Source organism: Tinamus guttatus, unplaced genomic scaffold (genome assembly GCF_059628265.1).
Source record: "Tinamus guttatus ecotype Peru unplaced genomic scaffold, ASM5962826v1 Tinamus_guttatus_pri_ptg000057l, whole genome shotgun sequence".
NCBI lineage: Eukaryota > Metazoa > Chordata > Aves > Tinamiformes > Tinamidae > Tinamus > Tinamus guttatus.
The window spans coordinates 203,874-224,311 of NW_028288591.1; the positions used below are offsets into that span (position 1 = coordinate 203,874).

At 57.0% G+C, this 20,438-nt stretch overlaps 1 protein-coding gene across 1 annotated transcript in view; it reads right to left on the bottom strand.

Annotated features, from left to right (window-relative positions):
- The window catches only part of KMT2A (lysine methyltransferase 2A), a 30,364-nt gene that overhangs the window by 5,270 nt on the left and 4,656 nt on the right, over nt 1-20,438 (bottom strand). Inside the window, exons 3-27 of the mRNA XM_088540221.1 lie at nt 17,121-19,795; nt 16,591-16,768; nt 15,896-16,130; nt 15,439-15,503; nt 14,621-14,992; nt 13,929-14,002; nt 13,517-13,645; nt 12,546-12,659; nt 12,015-12,161; nt 11,662-11,757; nt 11,410-11,530; nt 10,876-10,989; nt 10,583-10,767; nt 9,859-10,032; nt 8,956-9,066; nt 8,639-8,712; nt 8,332-8,525; nt 7,426-7,532; nt 7,065-7,202; nt 6,665-6,823; nt 6,267-6,384; nt 6,097-6,175; nt 5,691-5,851; nt 5,066-5,251; nt 161-4,442 (exon numbers count right to left, since the gene is read on the bottom strand). Coding sequence (XP_088396347.1) covers nt 161-4,442; nt 5,066-5,251; nt 5,691-5,851; nt 6,097-6,175; nt 6,267-6,384; nt 6,665-6,823; nt 7,065-7,202; nt 7,426-7,532; nt 8,332-8,525; nt 8,639-8,712; nt 8,956-9,066; nt 9,859-10,032; nt 10,583-10,767; nt 10,876-10,989; nt 11,410-11,530; nt 11,662-11,757; nt 12,015-12,161; nt 12,546-12,659; nt 13,517-13,645; nt 13,929-14,002; nt 14,621-14,992; nt 15,439-15,503; nt 15,896-16,130; nt 16,591-16,768; nt 17,121-19,795 — 10,288 coding nt within the window. The remainder of the gene's footprint in view (nt 1-160; nt 4,443-5,065; nt 5,252-5,690; nt 5,852-6,096; nt 6,176-6,266; nt 6,385-6,664; nt 6,824-7,064; nt 7,203-7,425; nt 7,533-8,331; nt 8,526-8,638; nt 8,713-8,955; nt 9,067-9,858; nt 10,033-10,582; nt 10,768-10,875; nt 10,990-11,409; nt 11,531-11,661; nt 11,758-12,014; nt 12,162-12,545; nt 12,660-13,516; nt 13,646-13,928; nt 14,003-14,620; nt 14,993-15,438; nt 15,504-15,895; nt 16,131-16,590; nt 16,769-17,120; nt 19,796-20,438) is intronic.

Consider the following 20,438-nt stretch of genomic DNA (forward strand, 5'->3'; position numbering starts at 1 on the left):
ATTAAAAATTGATATGGAACCAAACAACGGTTACCAAGAAATGTGTTGCAGGTTACCAAAGATCTGGCCAAATAACATTGCCTCTTTAGCACCCACGATCATTTTTGGCAGTTCTGGGCAAAGCTCCCGAGGGGTGGGCAAGGGCCCGGCGCTCTCTTACCCTGCAGCGGCGAGCGGGGCGGGCGCCGGGGCCGCCCGGTCCGGCGCGCGCGCCTCGGCGGCGGCGGCGCCCCACGCGTGCGACGCCTTGTGCTTCTTGCCGCTGCCCTTGTCGCCGGCGGGCTGGACGCGCTTGGTCTTGGCCTTGAGCTTGGCGGGCGCCAGCGCGGGGCCGGCCGCGCAGGGCTGCGCGGGCGCCGGGGAGCCCGCGGGCGACGCGGCGCTGCCCAGCGGCGCCGAGGAGCAGCCCTTGCCCTGCTCGGCGCCCGGCGCGCCGGCCGCGTCCACGAGCTGCGGGAAGGCCGAGAGCGGCGCGGCGCCCAGCTCCAGTGGCGAGGCGGCCGCGCCGGCCTTGCTGCCCAGCAGCTGCGGCACGTGCTGCAGCGGGAAGGGGCCGTCCGCGTCGGCCGGCGCCTGCGCCACGGCCATGCCCATGCTCTGCGCCGAGGGCAGCACGCAGATGCTCGGCGCGGCCGTCATGGGCGCTGTGGAGGGCGGCGGCGCCGGGCCCAGCGGCGGGAACAGCCCCGAGGGCGGCGGCAGGGCCATGTGCTGCTCCGGCAGCCCCAGGCTCTGCTGGCTGGCCTTGATGAGCAGGTTGCTGATGGAGCCCAGGTCGCCCAGCAAGCCGGGGCTGGTCAGCGTCACGGAGCTCTGGCCCAGCACGTGCCCCGGCACCGAGGCGGCGGCGGGGGCGGCCGTGGCCTGCATGGACACCACGTTGAGCACCGAGGAGCCGGAGGCCAGGCCCGGCGCGGGGCCCGCGGGGAGGTGGCCGGCGTCGGGCCCGATGACGCCGGCCGACGTGCCGACCGCGGCCGCCGTCCCGCCCTGCGGGAGCAGGGACGTCTGCTCAAAATACATCACTCCCGACTTGGACCTCTTGATGATGTTGGGGACGGTGCGATGCGAGGCGGAATTGGCGATGGTGCCCAGATCCAGGGGGTGGTTGGAAATCTGGGAAGGAGCGAAATTGATGAGGGTCATGTTGGAGACCATGTCGGGAGGAGGCACCGCGGCGGCGCTCCCGGAGGGCGCCAGCTTCTTGTTCTTGCGCGACTGCAGGCGCGAGATGGGCCGCTTCTTGCCCAGCGCGGCGCCGGCGGGCGGCGCGGCAGGGCCCAGCTCTGCCCGCGGGCCGCCCTCGGACACCAGCAGCTGCGGCTCGCCGGGGGGCTGCACGCCGATGAGCAGCCCGGGCGAGGGGCTGCCCATGCTCGGGGGGAAGGCGCCCTGCGAGGCCGCGGGGAAGGGGTGCAGGTGCTGGTGATGCGACATGGGCAGCAGCCCCTTGCTCGCGGGAGGGAAGAGCGACGGAGACGAGGGCAGGCTCGGGTTCAGGCCCGCAGCCAGCGTGAGGCCGCTGCCCATGGGCCCCAGCACGGAGGCGCCGCTCTCCATGACGCCCTGCGCGGAGCTCACGGACGGCGTCAGCTGGATTTTCTGCGTGACGCCGTTGGGCAGCGTCTGCAGCACGTAGAGCGGCTGCATGTTCTGGTTGACCACCAGGAGCTTCTCGGCGGCCGGCTTGAGGTGCGGCGGCGTGGTCTGCACGGCCGCGTTGGAGATCTGCGAGGGCCCGGGGCTCTCGGCGGAGCCGGCCCCGTACTTCTGGCTCTGCAGGGGCACGGTGGGCGACACGGGCACCTGGAGCGCCGGCGTGCCGCTGCTGCGCGCCAGCTCCGGGCCGCTGCCGTGCCCCGGCTCGACGGCGCCGCACGCGGGGCTGCCGATGTGCTCGGCCTCCATGTGGCCTTGGATGAAGTGATCCGGAGTCATGTGGCCGTCGGGGCTGGGCGCCACGCCGGGGCTGAGCAGCGCCGCGTCGCCGTCCCCCGCGGCGGCCTTCTCGGTGACCGTGACTCGCTTCTCGGCGGGCTCCGCGGATGGCAGCGCGAGCAGCGCCCGCTCCCCCGACGAGGACAGCGCCGCCTCCGAGATGACGGCGAGCCGGCCGTGGTTCTGGCCGGGCACCGTGGGGCTGCGCGTGGTCAGCACCGACAGGTCCGACGGCAGCTCCAAGGGCAGCTCGAACTGCTCCTCGGCCGAGATGGAGGACGAGACGCTGCTGTCCACGGGCTCCGCCGTGGGCAGCTGCTGCGAGAAGACCTCGAACAAACCCATGTCCTTGCCGCGGTTGCTGTCGAGACCGAGGCCTTCGCCGAGCGTTAGGAGCTCCGACGACGACGACTCCGGGCTCTCCCCTAAAGCCTGCATGGAAGGCGTGTTCTTGAGGACGAAGTCCATGATGTCCGAAGGGAGGATGTTCCCGCAGTCGTCGCTGTTGTTGTTGTCCGAGTCGGACTTCAGCAGCTCCGTGTTAAACGTGTCCAGCAGGTTCTTATCGGAGGGCGTGCTGGCGTGAGCCCTGCGGCCCGTGTCCAGGGAGCTCAGCTGCGCTTCCAGCGAGTCCGGGCCCTGCGCTTTAACCCTGCTCACGGGGTGGCAGTTGTCAAGCTTCGGGTCCGCCTTGTGGCCGCCGGCGCTCTTGGCGACCTGCACTTTCTCTCCAGAGTCTTCCGAGCGATCCAGCTTCAAGTTGTCCGTCCCGTTCTCCTTGCCGCTCCTCTTACTGACCTGGTTGACTTTTCTGCTCGTGGCCGTGACGCTTGTATCGCTCTCAGTCCCGTCGTCGACGCCATCCAGCTGTGAGATTTTGGGCAGGTCGCACTGCTCTTCCTCCCTGAACAAGCTGTGGGGCGCCAGCCTCTCCTCCGCGCTCGAGGAAACCACGGTCCTGGTGAAGTTGTAGTAGTAGAGGTCGTCCTCATCCGACGTGCTCAGGTCGTCGGCGCCGTCCACTTGCCCTTCGGCAGAGCGCTTCCCTCGCTTCTTCCCGGTGGAGTTGCTGTAGAAGGGAATGTCCTCCTCCCCATAAGACCTCACGCCGTACAGAGGAGTCAGCCCGAAGAACATGTTGGACCGGGCGCGAGCGCTTCTCCGCGGGTACCTCCGCTTGTAGGAGCCCTCCTCCTGAGCCTTAGCTCCGTCCTGGAGCAGGAGGCTGTTGTCTTGCACGGGTAAGCTCTCGTACGCGTTATTGGGGGCTTCCTGCGCCGGGGCTTCGCTCGGGCTTCCCTCAACGGCGGCGCCGCCGTCCGCGTTTTCCGAGGCCGAGGAGGGCTCGGCCGGAGCGGCCGCGTCTGCCCCCGCGGACTGAGGCTCGGCGTCGCCGTCCTGCTGCGCGTTCTTGGCCTGGCTCTCGCTCTCCATCTTGAGAGGCGTCAGAGTGACCTTCACGGTGCGCTTCCGCGGCGCCGGCAGCTCCTTGGAGGCCGCCTCCGCCTGCGCCCCCGAGCCCTTGGCTGAGCCCAGCGCCGGCGGCGCCTTCTCCCCGGCTTTCTCGGCAGCGACGTTGTTGCACAACCTCTGAGCGCTTTGCTCGGCTGCGAGAGCCGCGCTGCCAAACTCGGCCTTCGCGTTTCCTTCCTCACTGCCCGCCGCCTGGCTGGGATCGGAAAGGGATTTCGAGGAATGCTTCTCTTTGAAATTAGCGTCTCTCGCTAACTTCTTCCCCTTCTGCCGCCTGTCGCGGGAGGTGGAAAGGGCCTGCTCGCCCGCTGCAGGAGATCTGCTGTTGACGCCTGCAGCCTTTAAGCCCTTGGCTTCCATCTCGTCAGCCAAGGCCGTTTTCTCCAACTGCGCAGGCTCCACGTGCTGCTCCCTGTCCTTCCTCGGGCCTCTCTGGTGCAGAGACGGAAAGGGGATGGTTTCAGGTTCCTGAAAGGTTCCTATGCTAACGTTCAATTCTGTGCTCGACGAGCTGTGCGCGTGGGCGGCCGCTTTAGCGCTTCCTCCCGAGGAAAAGCCGTGAGCTGAAGCGTCCGGGTCCTTCGAGGGCAGCATTTTCGCCTTCTCTCCCTTGGCAGGCGTTCCTTTGGCTGCCGCATCTGCAGCGCCAGGCTGTTTGGCTTCTGTGCACTGAGGTGCATCCAGCTGGTAAGCCTTACTTCCCCCTGCGGCCGTGGCTTTCTGGGAGCCCATGCTGTTGGAGCAGCTTTGAGCTGGGGCACTCGGAGTGCCTGAATTCCCTGAGCCCGCAAAGCGCTCGGTGCTTTTTACACTCAGTTCCTGCTCCGCAGAGGACCCCACGCCTGAAACTGAAGACACGCTGTGCTTGGAGTAAGTGTTCCCGGCCCTCGGGGGCGAAATCATCCGCAGTTTGGACTGCTGCTGGGACAAAGAGGAGGTGCTATGTCTCCTGGAACCGATGCTCTTCAGCCCAGAGGACAGTAGAGGGTCTCCCACTGTCACTATTTCATGGGTCACGGGGGTAGGACTCCCTGGGGAAAAATAAGGCAAGAAAGACTGTCAAGCGATCTGAATTAGTCACAATTTATATATGCGATTCCTTCACAAACACGAGAAATTATAAAAACCTTTGAACCAGACAGTATTAACATCAGCCTGATATGTGAGTTATGTATTCAAAGTCGGCTACTGCCCCTCAGCGTTCACTGGGCAGAGGCGAATACCCCGGCGTTCTGTGTCGCAACTTCAGGGGCGAATTGTCACAAAAACTTTTGCAACAAAACAGGACTTCTGTATGAGGAGTAGGTGACTTCGAATACTCGACTTTCCATTCTCCCCAGGAAACTTAGAGAGCGAAGCAGCAACTCTTCGCCCATCGCTTCTGCATTAGGGCTAGAGTTGTGCCAGAGTCTTCCTTTCCTCATCCCAGGCACAGCTTTGTTTCAGTTGTGCATTTCCTTACAGGGGCATTTCCTGCTACTGATTTCCCAAACTTTCCTTCCCTTAAATCTGCTGCCATTTTCATGGTTTTCGCTACAAAGAAAGAGAAAACTAATCCTCATGTGGAGGAGGATGCCTCAAAACAAAGCCAAAAAGGAAAAGTGCCAAAAGCTTAACAGCAATCCAAGCCAACAGCCCTTGCAGAAGGCAATACCTGCAGAAGGCAAAGGCCTAGAGCCAGGAGACCTCTGCGCCGATGGATAACTGGGGGTCCTGATCCGAGGAGCCTTTGAGGCTACTGGATAGTAGCTGGAGCCGGGCGTCTGAGAATGCAGGGGACGGTCCGGGGACGGCGGGCTCACAATTTCAGGTGTATTTCTGCTGTCTTTGGAGAGAGTTTCTGCAACAGCACAAATGAGAAACGAGAACATAAGCCATCACTGAATCTTACAGGCCATGATCTGCTGGAGTACACCTTGTCATTACTTTTCCCTCAGGGAAATTAAACATCTCCATTAACTAAACACAAGCCCAAAGACTATTGCTTCCTTGCAATCAGATAATGTCTGCTTTCCTCTTCCTAAAGAATATTTTCAAACATTTATAGGAAGAAGCATGGTTAGCGTAGGAATCATAACAAGCTTTGTGGCAGGTTCTTTATGAACTGCACTTTGCCTTGGGACAACGACATCTTTGACTTTCACGAACACCTGTAACACTAACAACAACAAACAACTCTCCCCAACCTCTAAAGCCGCTCATGCTCTGTCTTTCTGCTGAGGATCACCACCACCAAAGGCATGCCTGGAACATACCTTCAGGAAGCCCTTCCACCTTACCTGCGGGAGGTAGGGGACTATGAGCAATGGTTCTGTTATCGTCGTGCTCTACGGTGCTGTTGATGTCGGGTTCCACGACAGGGGGTCGGCACTCCATGATCTTGCAGGTATACACGCAGCGCTTGCGCGCGTCCGTCGTGCTCCAGTACACCCTCGAGCACCTGGGGGCATTGCACACACAACCATGTAGCCAACAGCCGAGCAGCCCTCAGCGTCTGGAGCTTTGCAACGCTCAAAACGAGAGGTGGGAAAGACTTAGGACACAACGTGCTGCTCCCCCAGCTTCAGCACAAGGTTCTGGGGCAGCTTATGAGGGCTGCAGCCAGTCTGCAGGGAAGCCGCCTCTGTGCCAGCGTGGCATCTAATTTGGTAAGAGAGGATGATTCATGGAAAAGCTCATACTCACTGATAGCCGATGGGAAACAGCTTGTCCTCACAGTCCGAGAGGTCATTGAGAATTCCTAAGCAGTCTATAGTCATCGACCCTGAGCAGAAAGGGGCACAGGAAACGCTCTGTGAGCAGCACAACCCTGACGCCAGGAAAGATGGAATGAGCGTTCAGAGACTCCATCTTACCAATCATCATATGGATGTTCTCCGGTTCCAGGCCGCTAAGAAACTTCCTTCTCAGACTGATCCCTTCAAAGTCCACAAAAACCCTCCTAAGAACTTCAAATCCATTCTCAGGAACCACCTGCAACACGAACCCACAAATCACCTCGTTAATGCTAAAGGAACCATTAGGCAATGCTTCCTTCCTATGTGCCATGCGGTCTGCTTTACTGCAGGCCCAGTTTGGTCTGTAACGTGGCAGTTCCAAGGGCCCCTGTGAAACCTTCCCACCTTAGCTATAGCAGCACCACAGGCCGGCCCTCGTTCCCAAGGAACATGCTCAACACTGACTTTTAAAGACTGTTTATGGCTACAGCCATCCTAACCCTCAGGCCAAGCAGGGTATAAGAGAACAATCTCACCTCTCCTTTGATCAAGTCACGGTGCCTCTGGCAGTAAACTTTCTTATCATCCAGAAAGACACAGTTCTTGGCTCGTGAGCACATGAAGTGGTAGTTACTCGTACAGGAAGTGAGGCAGCAGCCTACCGTGGCACCTGACTTCTGGCAGAACTCGCATCTCTGCAAAAGGGAAAGGAAAAGCTTAGATGTGGAACCCACAAGCTCCCTTAAGCGTCACACTGAGCAAGTGCGAAACAGAATTCCAAGCCTCTTCAGTCAGTTTTCCCAAAGGCAAGCAAAGCAAGGAGGGGGACAGAGCAAAGAGCAACATCAACAACAACAAAGCCAACACAGGAGGAATATTTTAGATGGTTTCCAGCCTCTGTTTGGCGCAGGCAGTTTAACCAAGAGTTATACCCACCAGCTGCTTTCCCCTGATCACAGCCATATGCACGTTTTTCAGGGAACCATCATCATCCTCAAATACTTCTGCTGACCATAAAGCACAGTTCACATGTGTCCATTCGTTCTGGCCAATATAGAGGAGACGCCCAGCATCCTGAAGAACATAAGGCAATATTACTTTCCAATGTTTTGCAGACACAACAATGCACAAAGGGACCCAGGGGTTTGGCTGTGCTGCATTTGAACTCAGCCCCAGAAAAGAACCCCTGGCTCACGAGGGAATCACCCCCACGTGCCAGTTCCCAGTGTAAAGGCTGAAGGGCCATCGGGCAGAGGGGACTACGACCAGGGCACCCAGAGCAGAGACAGGTACTCACGTTAGCGCTGTCGTCCCCGTATTTCAGGCACAGCGCGCACTGCCGGTTGTCTTCCACATCTGGGGGTGGATTCAGTTCAGGACTGTCCTCTCTGCTCCGCTCAGAACCTTACAGTTAGAAGAGAGAACATTGCTTATTCTTGAAGGGGAGGGAGGCAAAAGCTTCTCTGCAAAAGCTGCAGCAGGTGAGCAAAAGCAGAAGGGCCAAAGAGCACCCTAGAGTTTCAATAACGAGCTGTAAAGCAAGGAAGTGCAGGCACCAGCCTCTGCACTGCCCTCGTCTGCGGGAAGAGAGGCACAGGAACAGGTATCTGCAGGCCCGAGCGCAGCCCCAGGAACCCAGACAACTGCTGGAGCTTAGCGTTATCCTGTGCCTCCAGTGCCCCTCCTAGCCAAAGGGAAAAAGGAGCAGTTACAGGAGGGAGAGGGGAGGAAAGAATCGTCACTGCCAGGCTGATCTGTCCTGTGAGAACCCCTTCCTCTACAGCTACTGCTCCCCCGTCACGTCCAGAGGTTCCCTTTCTTTTTCGTTTTAGTTCTTTTCTGTGTGTGCGTGTACGCCTGCCCAGACCCACTGCCATGCATATTTGTATTCCTCCTTTAATTCCGTGTCACGCACTGTCCCTTCATTCCCGCTGCCGTCTCCGCTACCTCCCTTGCCTTTTCCGCAGCCTCCTCCCGGGCTTCCTTCGCACGGCTCTGCGTGGCATTCTGCACGCGCTGTGCGTGGTACCACACAGCTAACAACCCCAAACGCAGCCAGGGCCAGGCGCTCAGCTCGCTGGCTGACCCTGCAACACCTCACACGCAGAGGTGCGACACCTCGCCCACGGCATGCAGGCAGCAGAGCCCTTCCTTCGCTGCTGGCAAGCGCTCTGGCTATCGCCGCCGCAATCTGTTTCCTTACTAGAGATGGGTGGCGTGGGCGGGTGCAGAGGAGTCGGTGAATCTGGCTCTCCCGGCCCTTTGGGCTTCGGAGCTGGGATGATCTTCTTCATGAGAGGGGGCTGCTCCGTGCGGCTGTTCTCTTCCCGCTCCTGCCACTGAGCGTAGTTGTGGTCCAGCGACGGGGGCAGCACCGCGTTCGGCAGCATCCCGCTGCTGGAGAGGCGACGCGGAGGCAGCGTGAGCGCCGGACGCGGCCCGCGCGGCCGCCCGCCTCGCGGTGCCGCCCCTTCCCGCGGCGACAGACCGGACGCGTAACTGCTACTTACTTGCTCGTGACTTTATTCGGCTCCCAGAATCTGGATTTTTTAACGCTGAACCATGGAAAAACACGCTCCATTTGCTGAAGGGGAACAACACGCAGTTAGAAATGTTATGCAACATACCTAAAAATCCCAAGAATTTCAGCCAAGATTCACTGCTAATGTATAGCTAGCAAGATTGCATTAAGAGCTCTGAGAAGGTATTATTAAAAATCTTGGAAATGCCCAAGCAACAAGGAGCGATGGACCTTGTGGATTCCAAGAGCAACATAAACAGTGAGATGATAGAAAGCACATTTCAAAGTAACTGCTGTCCTGCTCACCCGAATAAAGAAGGACTTGACCATGCTATTGGCTTTTTTAACTTCTGGCTGCCCTCCATCCGAATTAATGGCTGCTTGAATTATCTTCACAATATCATCACTAAATTCCAACTATAAAAGAGCCACAAAATTTCATATCAGCAGGATTGTCTCTTGCACAGCTATACCCGCCCCCCTCTATTTTTTAAGGCATCAAACGGACCTCTTGATGACTAGAGCACCGATGTATGCAGAAAAAGAATTTGGTAGTAAAAAGCAAGGAGCTGGGGTATTTGCAAACTGACTCACTGAATTGCTGAACAAACACAACCGTAATTGCTCGTTGCCTCCTTAAATCTGAATTTGCCCACCGACTTTCGCTCCAGCTACCTGCCATGCTTGGCCACAGCCTGACACCAGCGTGTTGGCAGTGACGCTCTGCAATACAGACTTGGCCTTTGGGTCACAGGCTTGGGACAGAGAAGGAAACAACTGGTCCCCACAGCAAAAACTGACTCGCTTCTTATTAGCGGTTTGTGCAAACCGCTCCTGAAGAGATTAAGCCTCCAAACAGGAATTATTAGTTTCCAGATAAGGGACCGTCATCTGTGTCATTTGCCTTGGCTTTCTGTTGGACGCTGCACATAAGACGTGACCTAGATCCTGCTTCCCTGGGCACAAACGCTTGGCTACGAGTAGAGGTGCTTTAACCAGGTACCCCCGTTGGGTAAAGGTGCTCGTACAGCAGCGTGATTTATGTGTGTTTGGGCCAATATCAACAGGAGTGCCAGGCAGATTTGTTTTTAGCGCCCCATTAACCCGTTTCCTTGTTCACAAAGAGAAAGCTTCAGCGTGCTCAGTCACAAGTAAAGCAGTTCACAGGATGTATTCTAACTGGAACAAAACTGTAAAACTCTGGCATACCACAGACGTGTAACCTCCTTGATCCATCTTCCTTTTCACTCCTTCCAGATCGAGAGGTTGCTGCTCCTCCTGCTTGCTGACTTCGGTCAGGACAGGAGGGTCCGGACCCTCAGGAGAGCTCCTAGACGGGATACTCTCTTCCGTCTCGGGATTTAAATCCGGCGGCTTGGCTGCCTGTGCACGACAACAAACCAACAGTTGCTCGTTTGGAACCGGAGCGCGGCTGCTGCTCACAACGCGCTCTCCTGCGCGCCCGCTTTCACCTTAACTCTCAACACGGCGAAAGAAGGGGGAGTCCAAGCCCGTGTTCCCCTCTAACACGCACAGCGACACTCACAAAAAGACACATAAGCAGCTTTTTGCTGCCGACTACACAGCAGGCAGACAGATCGGATACAAATTTTCAACTCGTTTTTCAGGGGTCATATTTCTGAATATGTATTTCAGCCGCCTCCTCTTCTCTCAAAGAGGTGCTTTCACCCCAAACCTGCCTATTCTTTCAGCTATCCTATTTTTTTTTGTCCTCAGAAATCACACCACAGATACCCGAATCTATAAGTTTTCATAAGAAAGAACAAAAGAAAGAAAACAGTGATAAGGAACGCTGTTTTAAGGACAGGAAAGTCACTTTACGAAGCGTGGGGCGCAGGAAGAATAAAATGCAGCAGAGCCCCAGGCAATGAAGCTTCCAGGGAGCGCCCACGAAGAGGAGGCCTCAGCTCACCTGCCTGTAACGCAGCAAGTGGCTGGTGGTGCGGGAGTTGAGCAGGGCTGTGAGCACCTGCCGCAGCGACGCCTGCAGCTCCTTCTCCAGCGCCAGGCGCCACTCCGCGGGGTGCTGCTCCGTGCAGTTAATGCAGGTGTACGCCACGCTCTCGGGCAGGTTTGACAGGATCTCGTACATCTCGTCTGCAGGCAAAACAGAAAGGAAGCCCAACCGGAGAATAACCATCTGAAGTACTTCCTCACAGAGGGATCCAGGGAAACACCCCTATTCCGTGCCCTTGCTGGCCTTACCTGAAAGGTTTTCGCATTTCGAGTGCACCCAGCGGTCGCATTTGCCACACTGCATCATCTTGCTCTCATAGTCATCATCATCATAACACTTGTCACAGAGAGGACAGAAGTTTCCTGCAAACAAGACAGCTTTTTAATCATCACTTCAGCTGATAAAAACATGAATTACTAGTTTAAAGTAATAAATCAAAGTCAAGATTCGTGTAGAACATCAGTTTCTCAGCTGCTACCCAATGCCCAGCACCAACAGGTCTCTAATAATGGCTAATGTATTTGACAGCGCTGAAATTCTGGAGATCTCAAACTCAGTCACTAAAACAGCAGCGACTTTGGTAGTGTAAAACCTCAGAACTAGGTTTCCACGCAGGTTTTTTCATACAGGCTCTGAGTCTTGAGCACAACAGTGGGCTGCATGTTTCTGTTTAGACCGTGGACAAGCTGGTAGGGCCTCATTTCACCCTTCTCTGGGGCTGTCCCATCAGGAGACACCTGAGTAAGTGCATCCCTGCCCTAAGTAACCCCAGAGTTTGGTACCTTTAGCGAAGAGTTTGGCACAATCATGACACAGCGAGAAGTCGTGCGACCACTGCGCATCCCACCCTTTGCCTGGGGTTGTCGATCCACAGCTCTTGCAGCGAACACACTTGGTACATATCTGGAAAGAGAGACACATTTGGCAGGAGCCACTTGGCTTTGCCCACTGGCTTCCATTCCTTACTCCTAACGATACCTTTCCCACTTTTTGTTATTTCGCGAGGGCAAAAGAAAGAAATCCAGAAGCCTCACCCAAACCTTCTTCTTCTTGGTGGGTTTTGTGGGGTAGTTTGGGCCCAGGCACTCAGGGTGATAGCTGTTTCGGCACTTGTTACACTCCAGCAACTGCTGCAAAAACAGTGGGAAAAAATACGTTTGATGAGAACCCGCAAGGGAGCGATGCCCAATCCTGGGCGTATTCCTTCCAGGTGAGACTAAGGGGGGCTACAGGGGAGCGCTGCAGCCAAGGCACTCGAGATGACTGACTTCAGCCCAGCAGCGTGGGGCAGAGCTCCTGCTTCCCGCTGCTTCCTGGCCCGTGTCTCCCGCTGCCCCCGGCCCGCGCGTCCCGGCAGGACAAGGCCCCCGCGTGCCGCCCGGGGTACCTTGGTGGCCTGGTGCTGTCTCCCGCACACGTGGCAGAACTTGCAGCGGCGGCAGCACCAGTTCTCCAGCTGCTCCTCCAAGGGCCGCTCGCTCTCCTCCAGGCAGAACTTGTGGAAGGGCTCGCAGCACACCTGGCAATACACAAACTGCAAGACAGGGAGGCGGCGCTTAGCCACTCGGCCGCTCTCCTCGAGCCCCGAGCGCGGCCTCGTGCCTCCGCTCCACCTCGGCGGCCACCCCGGGCGTTTTCCGGCACGGGTACGCGCTGCGGCCGGGTACCCAGCAGGGCACGTGGCTACCAAGAGCAGGCACCGAGCAGCCACCACGCAGGGAGCGGCGGGACTGACAAGGGAAGGGCTCCGGGTCCAAACGGACCCGCACGCGATGGTGCTCACATTAAAAATCGTAACCCCCCCCCCTTTATTTTTCCCCCAATTTCCTCTGGATTAGGGGAATTGCACGAGGGCGTTGTTCGTTCTGTAACAGGGCACACAATTGCAAGTCATCGACAGCAGAACACAGTGCTTTACCTCCACATGTCCACTGCTGGCACAGAGAAAACAGACCACCCTGGGAGTAATAGGTACCGAGGTGACGATGCCTAACCCCCCCATCTCCCAAACATTCTCCACTTCACAGTCCTCCTGAAAGCACAAAAGGACACGTCAGCATGCAGAACAGAGAGAGGCAGCATCAGTACAACGCGCTCACGCTGCCGCTGCGCGCGGGCTCGGCCTGCCGTTACGTGCGCCAAAACCCACGGTATTTTCACTGCTACCTTGGTCTGCTTTGCAACGCACGTCAAGAGAGTCACATCTTACCACTATTCTTGGCAAACGAGCTCAGTAATAGACTACCCTTGGCTCTGCAGAAAGCAGCCTTAACGAGCAAGACAAGGCTTTCCACGAGTGCAGAATTACTACTAAAAATGAATTGTCAGAATAATTAGTCTTTATTAAAACTCTGTATTCGTAAAAACACTTTGGAGATCTCGCTATAGTCTCCAGTAGTAAACCTTATAGAGGGACTGAAAAATTCAAATAGGAAAGTATAAAATTTTATTATTTCAACAGCTCTGGCTCAGAAAAGTACATGATTTGATCAGTTTAAACACCCCAAATATACCCAAAACATTGTGAATTACAAATTACTAACATTTTCCCCAAATCTTGTTGACTCAAGTGCTGGTAAGGTTTTATAGTTCCATCTTAATGGAATAATTCTTCGTAAACCTCAAATGCTTGCTCATCCTCACTGTGAGGGTTAAGGTTTTAAAGGTTTAATTGTCTCTTCGTCCAGTACTCTAATCGTAAGAAAAAAAAGGCAGAACAAACTTCTAAAAATAACCAAACTGATGACGTGTCATGAAGGCCCCTACTTACAGCTCTCTCTGAAGGGGACCAGACACGCAAACTCAGAGGTCTCTCTCAGCACTCTTGAGGGACACTGCAGCTCTTAGGGTCAGCTAATACTGAAATACTTAAAACATTCGGTCCTCTACCTTGAAATCCACCCGGATCCTGTGGACTCCGTCTGTAGGTGCCTTTTGCTTGGAACTGCTTCCATTAGTCAGAGTGCTGAGCAAATTGAGCGTGCTGCTTTCCGGCTTGCTGAGAGGAGGGGGCTTTTCCTAGGCAAGCGAAAAGCAGCCTCCGTTAATCCCAACCCCAGGCATTCCTCTTGGACAATAAACCGCAGGAAATGCTTCAGAAAATTCACGGGCAAGAGAACCCCACCACCACCAACAAAAAAAAAACAGCACAGAATTAAGAAGTTTTGAGCACAAAGAATTGCCAAAAGGTCAGTAAGGATGATACACGTCTACCCAGACAGCTACAACTCACACAAGTTTCGGCCTCTTGAGATGTATTGAGTGCAAAGGAACGCAACACAACACACCAAATAGTATTCACCTTTTCTTTAGGTTTCTGTTTCACAGGGAAAGTTGGACGAGGAGCAATTTTCTTCTGTTTGCTTTGTTCTGTGCCTAGGGAGAGGGCAAGGAGTGAGTAATTCAAGTGACTAGCAACCACCTGCAGAGAGAAAAAGCACTACACAAATCTCGTAGCGCGAGATGAATGTTAGCTTGGAACTTCCCTTCGCCCTTGCGCGACTGCACATCACCAGCTGTGACTTGAACCTCTCCTCAAGACAGAACGTGGGACTTGCCCTGCTAAAACCCCAGGTGTCTCAGGGGCCTAGACACTGAACTGCTGGAGCTGCCTCTCGTGTTGCTGCTCATTCTGTTATGCACCCCACACAATAGCAGGCCATGCTTTAGTAGTGAGAGATGACGTGATTGTACCGCACGTGCACACTGGCAATAAGAAGCTTATTGCTATTACAACGACTAGTTAAGATTGCCACGACTGCACGACTAAAAATCGTATTAAAGATGGGCATCCTCTCAGCCACCTGCGTATGTGCAGGATAGTTCAACAGAAGGACCGCAATTCTAGGTGAAGTCCCCTCAAATAACTTGCTGTAATTTCAGCAGGTCGTAAAGCACTTACCCTTTTAAAACCCCACTTTTCAGCAGTGTTTACCTCATCTGCAGCTGTACTTATTCGATGCAAGCACACGGAAGGCAGAGGGGCACATTTACCTGTTTCTGGCTGCGGGGGCTGCTTTTTCTTCGGCTCAGCAGCGGCGGGTTTGGGTGCCTCCTTCTTGGCGGGGCCGGCGCTGGGCGGCGGGGCGGGCGGCAGCTGCGCGGGCGGCGGGACCTGCTTGCCTGTCCTCCTGGCGCCCGCCGCAGGGCCCTGCTTGGGCTCCGCCGCCGGCGCCGCCGCGGCCCCGTCCTCCTGCTTCTCCTCGACGCCCTTGCGGGCCGGCTCGCTGCTCTTCCTCGCCGCAGCCTCCTCTCTGGCCACGGCCGGCGGCGCAGCCGGCTTCTGCCCCGAGTCCAGCTGGTTCTTCCCAGAGTGGCTTTCTTTCTTCTCGTTTGCCTTGGATTTCTTCTCTTTCTTTTTTGCAGCTAGGAAGAATAGCATCAATATGGTCACACGGATGTAACTGCATCACTTCCAACAACACACAGCACTTTTAGGTAAAGAAGGAGGCATATTGATGTTGTTGTTGTTCCTTTGTGTGAAGGAAAAATCAGTATGGCAGAAGAAAAACAGTTTTGTCAGTAAAACTAATGCACTTGACTCCCGTTCCCACCTCTGTACCAACAGTTTGGGCCTCTACTCTGACAGATCAGGAAGCAAAATGCTTCGGCAGTAAAGCACCCTCACGGCTTAAGCGCACAAAAGAGAAGGCAGGTTCCGTATGGCGGATTTGCAGGAGTTTGGAGCCACCACCTGATCCCGGCCACGGTAACCTGCAGGAGGCCAGCACTGACGGTGCGAAGAGAAACGTTTGAGATACAAGATCTGTCTCTCCAACGCTGCACTCGAGGAGGGAAGTCCTTCAGCCTACCTTTTGCTTGCTTCTGAAGATACGCTTTGGATGGCATCCACTGCAGGTTCTGGCATTTCCTCATTCTGCGAAGAAAAAGTGTTGTGCCAGTGAAAAACGAGAAGAAAAATCCCACCAATCAATCAACATTCCCAACAGCCTTTTCCAAACATTTTTAAGTTAAAAAAGAAGAAAAAATAATAAAAAAAAGAAAGAAGCTTTTTATTTTCCCTTGCATCCTCCTCTCGGTTTGCCACACTCCGCAGTGTTCAGGTTAATGAAACCACCAGTGCAAACCCCCTGTTGCACTGGAAACCCCTCCATCGAGCGCATTTCTTAGGCGCTGGCATTTGAGAGGTCTCGGGAAGCTTCCTCAGACTCTGCCTGTCTCCCCATGTCTCTTAGATCCAATCTTAGCCCCGCCGCGCCGCAGCCTTAGCCCGCGCCGCGTTCCCGAAGGCCTCGCAGACACACTCACTTGCAGCACTGCTTCTTTATGTTGCGCCCGCCGAACTTGGGCTTGTCCAGACAGTTGGTGCAGACGCCGCAGTCCTCGGGGACCTGGCAGCCCGAGCACTGCCCGCAGCGCCGCGAGCGGCGGCCCTTCTTCACCGGGGGCTCCTGCTGCGCCTTGTTGCGGGTCACCGGCTTGATGGGCTTGATGGGGGGAGCGAGAGGTTCGGCCTCTTCCGAGCCAGCTATCGACGACTTATCTGCCGAAAGAGCCAGCAACGTGAATGCCCCTTCAGGGCTTCCTAAGCGCCCGGCTTGCACATGGGATTCCTTCTACCAGGCACGAGTTCCTCTACTGCTGCACACACACACACACGTGCAAATATACGGGTGTGCCTGGATACAGCTGCATAGCCACACACGTACATCTAGATCTGCGTGTTTGTGTGCATATATATATATAAACACATATGTACACACACACATTTCAGGAGACTGAGAACTTAGCGCTCATAGTTTTATAAAACATAGTTACGGGAGCATTTTAATTAAAAAATGAGCACCATTCTGTTTAATCTACCTTCCCCTTGCAATTAATTGAAGTGCTCAGTTGTTCAGATACGTCCCCACATATATTACATGGGAAAAGAGGCCATTAGGAGAGGATGGAACAGAACACGCGTCCGAACGCAGAGACACAAGGCAAAGGGGGGCGCGCACCATCGTTGCCCATGGAAGACAGTATCTTCTCCCGCTCTTCCCACGGTAAGGCACTCAGAGTGGGCATGTCGTCGGGAAACACGGCGCGCTTCCGGCCCAGCGCCACCGCCGCCCTCCGGCACACGTGCTTGATCCGCGGGCCTCGCACGGACGCTTCCGAGGAATCGCTCTCCTGTCCCTAGCGCGTGAGAACAGCATTGTAAGAAAGGGATCAAAATGCGATCGGAAAACAGGCAACAGAAACGTCAAGGTAACCTAAGAACACCTAAACTGTATCCAAGGTTGCACTTCATACGGATCAGAGTAAAAATAAGGACACGGTCCTCTGAGCCATCAGCTAGGAAGGGTCTTTTGGAGGTGAGGGGAACAGGGAGGAAAGAGAGGAAAGCGCTGGGAAGCTGCTTTTCCATCACATCCAAAGACCCAGGGAATGTCGCTCTCTCCCAAAATTAAGAGATCGCTCCCCTGCAGAGTTACGGGGTCGGGAGGAAGAGCCACGGAGCCGCTCCACAGGCTCGGGGAGGCCGTACCTGCGCTTTCGGCGGGTCGGCCTGCTTGAGGGACTTGCTCTTCTCGATCTTGTAGAGCTGCGCCTTGGCCTTCTTCAGGAGGCTGGCCACCCGCTTGTCGGTCATGGGCAGCTTGTCGGCTTGGGCCAGCATGGAGCTGATGGAGGAGGCGGAATGTTTGACGGCGCTCGCCGACGGAGCCGAGAGGCGCAGGGCCTTCTCCTTCTCCAGGGCCGGCGCCGCGGGGCTCAGCTCCAGCTCGGATTTGTCCGAGCCCCCTCTGCCTTTCTTGGACGGCTTGGCTTTGACCGCGGCCGTGTCTGCCGGGGCGGCCGCGGCAGCGTCTGCCGCGGGCTCTACCGCCGCCGACTTTTTCCGCCCGGCGGGCTTTTTGGCAGAGGATGATGCTGCAACATCTTCACTGACAACTTTTTCTTTGGGCATTTTACCTACAGGAAACAAAGCAGAGCTACTCTGAATTTCTGACCCTTTCCTCCTTTTCTCTTTCCTTGACTCCCGCTTGTTTTCCTTTTCTCTCTCTCTGTCTTTCTCTCTGCTCTTGTCCTTCTCCACGCTTTTGTCAGCATCCTTCTCCTTGGACAGCTCCTCGGTGGCCCTGTCCTTGCTTCTCCCCCTCTCTGTCTGGGGACTCGATGCGAACCAGGGAAAGAGAGGAGCGGGGCTGGTAGATGAGAAGGGCTCTGCCGGAGCGCTCGGCTGCTTCCTCGGCCTCTGGCTTCGCTCCGCCGACTCCCCGGGCTGCGTGAGGGAATGGGAGGGAAAGGTGAAAGTTGAATTTAAGGCACTAGTGGCAAGAGAACTAACAGAGATGCTAGTTAATGAGGGAGAGACAGAAGCCGGTGGGGTGAGAGTTGCCAGCTCAGAGCTGCTAAGTCGCCCGCTTCTCGTCCTCATGGAGTGCGAAGGAGACCGGGGTTCCGAGCGGATGGGGCTGAACACTCTTCTCTTCCGCTTCCGAGAAGAGCCGCCGGCGGCGGGGGTCCCGGCGGCGCCGCGGGCGGCCGCGGCGGGCAGCGTCACGGACTCGAAGATGCGGGAGTGCGCCTCGCTGGGCGTGAAGCGCGGCGCGCGCAGCAGCGGGCTGCGCTTGTGCACGTCGAAGCGCGGGCCGGGGTGCAGCGAGAAGAGGCGCGCGGGCGCCGGCGCGCCCGGTGGCGAGAAGCCCGACGCGAAGCCCACGTCCTCCGGCGTGAGCGGCGGCGGGCGGAAGTTGTCGAAGATGGGCTTGCGGATGAGCCCCTCTTTGGCGTACTTGGCGGAGGAGAAGTACTGCGGCTCGGAGCGGGAGTGCTTCAGGGAGGTCCAGCGGAAGGTGGGCTCGCGCAGGATGGACTTGCGCTTCTCCTGCACGGGCGCGGCCGACGCGGGCAGGAAGGGCGACGCCAGCGGGATGGTGGGGGGCATGAGCCACGGCGTGTGCTCCGCCAGCCCCGACGCGGCCTGCAGCGGCGGCGGCGGCGGCGACAGCAGCGGCGGCGGCGGCGACGACGAGGGCTGCTGCGGCGGCGCGCTGGGCAGCGCCGGCAGCTTCTTGGCGCCCCTCTGGCCGAAGCTTCTCTCGGCCAGCGAAAAGCGCCGGTTCCTCCTGTCGCCGCCGTCGTTCTCGGGGGACTGCGAGACCGGCAGCGGCGCGTGCACGTCCGGAGTGTTGCTGCGCTCCTCGGAGAGCGCCTGCATCTCCTCGGAAGCCTGCGAGTCCGTGGAGGTGTCGACGCTGGGGCTGCTGGAGCGCGAGGAGTCCGAGGACATCTGCGAGGAGTGCTGCGACGCGGCGCTGGACTTCTCGCTGGAGCCGCACGACGTGGCGCTGAAGCGGCTGTTGGGCGTCGATTCCAGCCGCGATATTTTGATAGGGGGGTCGTAGTCCTCGTCTTCGATGAAGCGCTTGGGTGTTTTGATGATGCGGGAGGAGATGGCGCTCACGACCGGCATGATGAACTGCCGGATGTTCTTGAGCTGGGTCCGGCCCTTCCTGCCCTGCAGCTTGGCCGCTTCCTTCTCGATCTTCTTCTGCGCCCCCTTTTTAGCTCTCTGCAGGAGCTGCTTGGCGATCGCCGCGTCGGTCCGTTTGGTGGAGGGGATGATCCTAACGGGCTTGATGCGGCGCGGGCTCTGCCTCACGGCGGCCTTCTCCTCCTTCGGCGGCGGCGGCGTGCCGTCCTTCTCCTTGCGCGCCCGCTGCGGTTTCTCCAGCTGCGAGTTGAGCACCGGGGCAGAGGAAGCCTTGACGCGCTCCGACGCCGGCGGCCTGCCTCTCCTGCGCGCGATCTGAACGCTTTTCCTCCCGATCTGCAGTTTGGCCCCTGCCTTGAATTTGGATTTTAGCGGGGAGAGTTTGCTAGTTCGTAACTTCTTGATTTTCGTGGCTTGCTGGAACGTAGTGGAGGGTGACCTTTTGATTTTTTTCAGGCTTTCTTTCTCCTCTTTGCCGCTTCCCTTCTGAGCGTCCGACGCGTCCTTGACTTGCGACAGTTTGAACTTGACGCTCGCGAGCGTCGGCGGCCTCCCGCGCCTCTTCTCCCCGCTCTTCGATTCCTTCCTCTTGGCTTTCTCCATGGACGCGGTTTCGGACTTGCTCGCGGGGGAACACACGGAGGACGAGTCCGACGGGACGGCCGAGCTCCGGTCCGAGCCGCTGCGGGGCCTCCCGCGCGGTTTGCGCGGACTCGACTTGGCTGCGAGGGAAGCAGAGAATGCAGAGCACACGTTAACCTCCGCGAGCGCCGGGCCGTGCCATCCCGAGCCTTTGCTTAGCAGCCACTGGCCAAAACTATTTAAGTACATTAATAAATAAGAACGCAGCTCCATCGTGATACCGGTAAGGAGCTCCCTCAACAGAATCCTCTGCCCCCACATGAGATATGATTTAAACAATTCAGTTTAAAAGAGGCACGCTTGCCCGTTCGCAAAACTACAGATGCTCGCGCACTAAGCGGGCAGCCCCCCGGCTGTGAAGGGGAGCAACAGCTCTTAAAGGCAGGTACGATGCCTCAACCGCGTTAAAAGGCAGTTGAAGGGGAAAAGTCCCCTCCTGCAGTTCCGTGCACCCGCTCTGCTAACAGACAGGTCCGTACGCCACGAGCAACGTGCCCGGGGAGGCTGCCGTACGGTGAGGAGGCAGGTTGTGGCTTTCCAGGCGCCATCACTCCGTGCTCGTGGAGCGCCTCAGTCCACAGCCGGGACCCAGCTCTGCCCAGCCCGGGTCACCCCGCGGGCTGGACAGGGCCCCTCTTTCCCCAGGGAAGCAGCCGGGCTGCAGCGCTCTCCATGGTGGGTGGAACGGAGCGCTGGGGCGGGAGCGCTGCTTCATTTCACACA